Consider the following 6,575-nt stretch of genomic DNA (forward strand, 5'->3'; position numbering starts at 1 on the left):
CGGTACGGTTCGATACGGGTCGATTTGCAACGGAACGGTACGGTCGCGTTGTGTTTCCATTACAATGGTGGACCACCACAATGTGGGTGGAGTCGCTGTTGGCGCGCGGGTTGTAGTGTCGTGACATCATTTGTATGCGACCACAACACCGTACAACAATGGATGAGATGGCGATGGAAGGACTCGTGTACCTTGTGCTAGGGTTATGGCTTTTATTCCAGAAACGTGCAAATGAAGCGAGCAAGAGAAGGTTTCAGTTAGCGAGACGCACAACACAAGAAAAGGAGCGGAGACTTCTTGTGACCATACAGCAGTATCAGGCCGAGGACGACAGGAGAGGGAGAAAAAGACGTAGGCTGGAAAGCTAAGCTAACGCTAGTTGACATCGGTCTTTCTACCCGAAATAAATGTGTAAAGTGTGTAAAGCTAACGCAGTAAAAATTCTGTGTGTGTGCGTTTCAGATGGCTTTATTGTTGGCTAATAGCCGTCGCAAACGCTCAGTGTGGACATTCCGACGAGCGTCTCAGTGGTGGGACGTTATTGTTCCTGAGTTCACATGCACACAGTGGCTACAGAACTTCAGGATGTCCCGAGACGCGTTTGACTCCCTCAGCAACAAATTGCGTCCAGCCCTGGAGCGACAAGACACAACTTTTCGAGTGTGTGTGCCCGTAAACAAAAGAGTGGCAATAGCACTTTGGAAGCTTGCTACGGGCTCGGAGTACAGAAGCATAGGCCATCTGTTTGGAGTCAGCACTACAACTGCGTGCAGGTGTGTGCAGGATTTCTGTGCTGCAGCAGAGACACTACTGGTACCTGAGCAGATTCGTTATCCAGATGAACGGCGATTCAGGGATATGGCAGAGTACATACAGACTAGATGGGGACTCCCACATTGTGTGGGTGCTATTGATGGCTCCCACATACCCATCATTGCCCCACGACTGTGTCACACCGACTACTTCAACCGCAAAGGCTGGCACTCAATAATCCTCCAAGGTGTAGTCGATGGAAAGGGTCTCTTCTGGAATGTAATGGCTGGACTGCCCGGGAGTATGCATGATGCTCGAGTGCTAAGACTGTCCATGCTGTGGGAGTTGGCCACCCGGGGAAATCTATTTCCAGCAGGTGTCAGGACAACCAGTGCCATGCCCGCTGGCTATTACATCCTTGGAGACTCTGCCTACCCCTTACAAAAGTGGCTTTTGAAGCCATTTCAGGACATCGGAAACCTCACAAAAGAGCAGCAGATCTTCAATCAACATATCAGTCGCACACGTGTTGTTGTTGAGAATGCTTTTGGCAGACTTAAGGGTAGATGGCGCTGCCTTCTGAAAAGAAATGACTGTGACATCCAACTTGTGAAATCAATGGTGTTGGTATGCTGCGCTCTGCATAATTTGTGTGAAAGTTATGGAGAGACATATGACACTACATGGGATGTGCCAGCTACTGCTGCACAGCAGCCAGTGGCAGCAATGGCAGAGGGTGTGGAGGGGTGTGATGGTAGAGATGCTCACAATGCACTGATGCAATATATCTGTCATAACAGTTAAATTGTTGCCCTTGCCTGTTTCATGTACACAAAGGAATAAAGCTGTGATTGTCAAACTCATTATCAATGAACAATGAACACACCCTGCATAAAAAGCGTCAGTCATACAATCAAATGAAATCAAATTTTATTAAGAAATATATAAATGTAGATATTTACAAAATATGTAAATATAGTAAGAAAAAAGTTTTAAAAAGTGCAAAAAAGCAAATTGCCCAAAAAAACTGTAAAAATGTTTTCACTGGTGTCTGTCTCGCAATGTTTTTACGAGTTCACCAAACACCCAGAGGACAGCCCGGTTGAATGAAGCATTTTCCGCCAACTCCGCTCTCCTCAGCTCGGCTTCTTGTTCACGGGCCTCGCGAGAATCATGGAGCAGCAGCTGGATGTGCACAGCTCCAGGAGATGTGCACAGATATCTAGGTCAGTCTGGGTCCTTTTTCGCTTGCCTAGACAAAAAAAGGGTAATGGGAGTTGATTAGTAAAACTGAAATGCACTCGGTACTCATGCTACTCCGGTGCTTCACATGTTTTTTTTGTGCTCCTCACCTGTATTGGGCCGCCGGACAGGCGTTTGAGATCCAGACGGTGTAGAGACCGCTGCTTCCGTGTATGATGCGGGGGAGGCGGGAGGTTCCAAAGGGGTGCTCGCCTCGTCAGTGGAAGGGGAATCGTGAACGTAAAAATAACAAATATTAAACACAAGCATTCCCGTGAAAGCAACAACAATATAGCGTAACTGCACAAAATGTGTAGCACGTCATCGCTGCTCATGCTTTGTTAATGGCTACAGCTAACTAGCAACTAGCTAGGCTCCACGCTATGGCTAAGAGCTAGCTATTGTACAATAGTGACTGTGGTGGTAACATTAACTACAAACACAGCTCTAAATTCCTGCATTTACAATAGATGCGTTCATATCACGTTCATATTACATCTTTTACGAGCCTAGTAGTAAAACTGAAATCACAATACACTCACCATTCTCCGTGGCCTCCAGCACCGACATCGCCGTGTCCAGCACGTTTTCCCTGCCGTTGCTGGCTGGCCGGTGACCGTATATGGCATCTATCTGCTGGAACCACTTCCAATCTTTGCGGTTTGCTCCGCTGCGTCCATTGTGGTCCTTCACCGCCTGGTAGTCACTTTTGAGCTTTTTAAGCTTAGACCGACACTGCATAACAGACCGCTGGTAGCCATGAGTGGCCATTAGCGCGGAAACCTCACTAAAAACTTTTACGTTTCTAGTGGCCCCGTCCAGTTCGCCCTGGATTTTTTGATCGCCTATTATTTGCAGAAAGGTCTGTACCTCGGCGTTCGACCAGGGAACATTCTTGTGGTCCTCCATTCTTCTCTCCTCGGGTTTTAAAAATGGCTGAGGAGTCGATAGTGGATAGCGGAGGAGTCGCTCTCCTGACGCAACCTGTGACGACACTCCCTGGCCAATCAGTGTCATGCTGTTCCTCCACGTCACAGAACTGTACCGCTTCGGAACGGTTAGAACCTCGAGCAAGTCGGTACGAAAAAAGTACCCGAAGGGGCCGGCTCACAGGGGCCTGGTACTAATGGAAACACTCACAAACCGTCGCGAATCGAACCGTACCGCGCCAAGTAGGCCCTAGTGGAAATGCGCCATTAGTGGCAGAGGTGGGACCAAGTCAGTGTTTTGCAAGTCTCAAGTAAGTCCAAGTCTTTATCCTCAAGTCCCGAGTCAAGTCTCAAGCAAAGACAGTCAACTCAAGTCAAGTCTCGAGTCAAGACAAGCAACCGTCAAGTCAAGTCCCAAGTCTGAAACTTGGAATTTCAAGTCCTTTTGAGTCTTTTTTTTTATTTTTTTACAGGCACCAGCGCTTTACGAATGCTACGCTGATGCGTTTCTTTACTCGTTTTGTTGGTGTCCGCCAGCCAAAAGATGACAGATCATTTACATTTTATCTTCTCTTAACCCTTATATGGTCCAAGGGTCTGTGGGACCCATTTTGAAAAAATCAGCTTAAAAAAATTCTACAATTTTTTTTTTTTCAAACTGAGATTCATTGGTCCTTGGCTCATTTTCCGTGAGCAACATAAGTCAGAAAATATTTTCAATGACCACCCCCCCGTACCCCCCCCTTCACATTTGTATTACATACAGGGTCCAGGGTCCACTGGGCCCTGGGCTAGTCAAAGTGGGCAATCAACATTGGGTTGGGTAGTTGATAGTCGTCTGTATGACTTTAAAGGATATACAAACAAAGGACAGAGGTGTTTGGCATGCAAGGGTGGGCAACCATCAACACTTTTGATGGTTGTCACATCAGGGGTTGATTGCATATTGTCAGACAGTGGACGAAGAATCTCTATAGAGACAAAGGGGTGAGATCTGAAAGAAGCATCTTTTCTCTCAGCCCTCATTATCCCTCCCTCCTCTCTGGACCTGTATGTTTGTGTATGTATGTGTGTGTATGTGTGTGTGTGTGTGTGTATGTGTGTGTTTGTGTGTGTTTCACCCAATCATGGGGACATGATGCTAAAAATGCTAAAAATGCTATAAAAGATGGCAAAGCAATTCTCAGTTCAGACTGCCTTACAGCTGCTATTGGAAGAGACAGAGGATTTTGATGATGATTCAGAAGAGGAAATTTCAGGATCACATTTCTGAAATATCAGAGTCTGATACTGATAATGAAAAGGAGGATGAGCAGCAGCCAGCTCCGTTAGCACCAGCCCGTGAGCAGCTAGCCATAGGACCAGCCTGTCAGCCAGCATGATTTATGATTGATTTCCTTATTGTGTTACATTTTAATAAAAAAGTAACTAATAAATAAATAAGAGAGCAAACTAATTTAACATATGTATTGTTTATTTTACTTGCAATTGGGCTGAATCTGCTGATTATTTTAACAAAAATTGCAATGGGTCCCCCACACCCAGCTGGACCCCAAGAATGTAGACCACGCCTGGATCTCATCAGGGTTAATTACATAAATGTACTTAAACAAGAATGTTTCGTTACATCATTTTACACAAAAATAGCAAGCTTCATCGTAAGCAAGATGCTGTCATTACGAATGGTTATTCTAAACATTTGGATAAAATGTTTAAATATAGACTAATAAAAGGTTAGGGTTATTTTTTCATTGTTTTCTGTTATTGTGGGGTCACGGTGTAGGCTACTATTGTTACCTGGAGATTCAGTGGGGTCACATATTCTGATGGCTGCCGTCAGAATTGGTGACCCCAGTTAAAAAGGCTCACCTGTACATCCCATTCATGAGTTCTTTGTTGGCTGCAATGGTGAGGGGATGGTAAATCTTGTTTAAGTACATTTATGTAATTAAGAGACGATAAATGTAAATATAAACATCTGTCATATTTTGGCTCGTGGACACCAACAAAACGAGTAAAGAAAGTGCATCAGCGTAGTTTACGTAGCATTCGTAAAGCGTTTGTGCCTCTGAACAGAAACTGTGAAATAGCGCCCCCTGTGGTCACAAAACTCGACGGTCACAGAATCTGGTGTAACGCCGGTCTGCGTCAGAAGGACGGAAATGAAATTAATGGGGCGCACTTTATAAATATTAATATGCGTTTTAAAGTTTAGATTTGGGGTAAAAAAAAAATCAAGTCTTTGCAAGTAAACAGGTTCAAGTCCAATTCAAGTTATTGGTGTAAAAGTCCATGTCAAGTCTAAGTCTCTGAATATTTTTTCAAGTCAAATCAAAAGTCTTAATATTAATGACTCGAGTCTGACTCGAGTCCAAGTCATGTGACTCGAGTCCCCACCTCTGATAAGTGGCATTTTCATCAGTCAAAATAGCTCTGATTATTTTTTTTTACCTTATTTGAAATAGTTTGTCTTTTGAAAAACTGCCACTAGGTAAAGATATGGTTACATAAATTTTTATACAAAAAAATCCTCAGCTACTTGAAATAGAATAATATTCTTGAGCAATTTTAACTTATCAAGATGGTACTTTTTGCAGTGTGCCTCTTCCAAAAACACAACAGCCATAACCAGTAAACAAAAAGGAAATTTAGGAAATCTCACACTGCAGAAAGTAGCATTTTCATCAGTCAAAATAGCTCTGATTACCTTATTTGAAATAGTTTTTGTCTTTTGAAAAACTGCTACTACATGTGCCACTATATCTCATATGTGCAACACACTTATGAATATATGTTCCAACACATACACACCCATCCACCACAGAGGCACTCCTACCCCAAGGGGAGACCAGGGTTTTTTCTTCTCCATCTGAGTCAATGGATCTACACAGTTCCCACTATCACCCCCCCCCCCCCCCCCCCCGTCTACCTGGAGATGGCTCCATATACATAACAAAGGACAGGCCTGGATGGCCTGGTGCCCAGCACCTCGTCTTATGGCGAGCACTTGGTAGCTAGTAGGGGAGTATGAAAATAAACTCACATTGATTGTTTTATATGGCTACCCCTTTTTAAAATGTCTGCTGTGTGTGTGGATCACTCTTTTAGAGATTCAACAGTTAGGCCAAGATTTAGTTTTAGTGGTGAAACCAATTTGGTTTTTGCGCCAAGGAAGAGACTGTATGGCAAAGCATTTGGTTGCATGCCTCGTGAACACTTTAGGGATGTTCAAATAATTTAATTCTCTTATGACGTTTGTGGGGTGCTCAGAGGATCACCGCCTTCCAGAATGTCTGTTAAAAGAAACGATCGAGTCCACATCCACATAGAGTTGACTTTTTTTTGTTAAACGGAAAAAACATGTTTTTCCCCGAAATTGATGGACCGCTTTTTACACATGAAGGTTTTTGTAATCTAAAATCAAACCCATCAACACCTATTATGCCATGACTGTCATAGCCATCTTTAGTACCCATAAGGAAGTGTTTAAAAATCAGACATTGGGATGCGTTTGTTGTACACAACTTTAAAATGCTTCACCACTGACTTGTTTTTCTGTGTGAGGTTCTTTTTATTTCTCACAATGCCACCTGCATGAGCAAGTATGTGATGGCTACAGTCACGATTCACCACATAATGATCAACATGTCA

General features: G+C 43.7%; 1 protein-coding gene across 1 annotated transcript; it reads left to right on the forward strand.

The window, feature by feature from the left end:
- The first annotated feature begins 462 nt into the window (after window positions 1–462).
- On the forward strand, window positions 463–1,557 carry LOC143482352 (uncharacterized). Its single transcript, XM_076980694.1, has one exon. The coding sequence runs from the start codon at window positions 463–465 to the stop codon at window positions 1,555–1,557; it is 1,095 nt and encodes a 364-aa protein (XP_076836809.1).
- The last annotated feature ends 5,018 nt before the right edge of the window (window positions 1,558–6,575 follow it).

This window comes from Brachyhypopomus gauderio, chromosome 18, assembly GCF_052324685.1.
Source record: "Brachyhypopomus gauderio isolate BG-103 chromosome 18, BGAUD_0.2, whole genome shotgun sequence".
In the NCBI taxonomy this organism is placed as follows: Eukaryota; Metazoa; Chordata; class Actinopteri; order Gymnotiformes; family Hypopomidae; genus Brachyhypopomus; species Brachyhypopomus gauderio.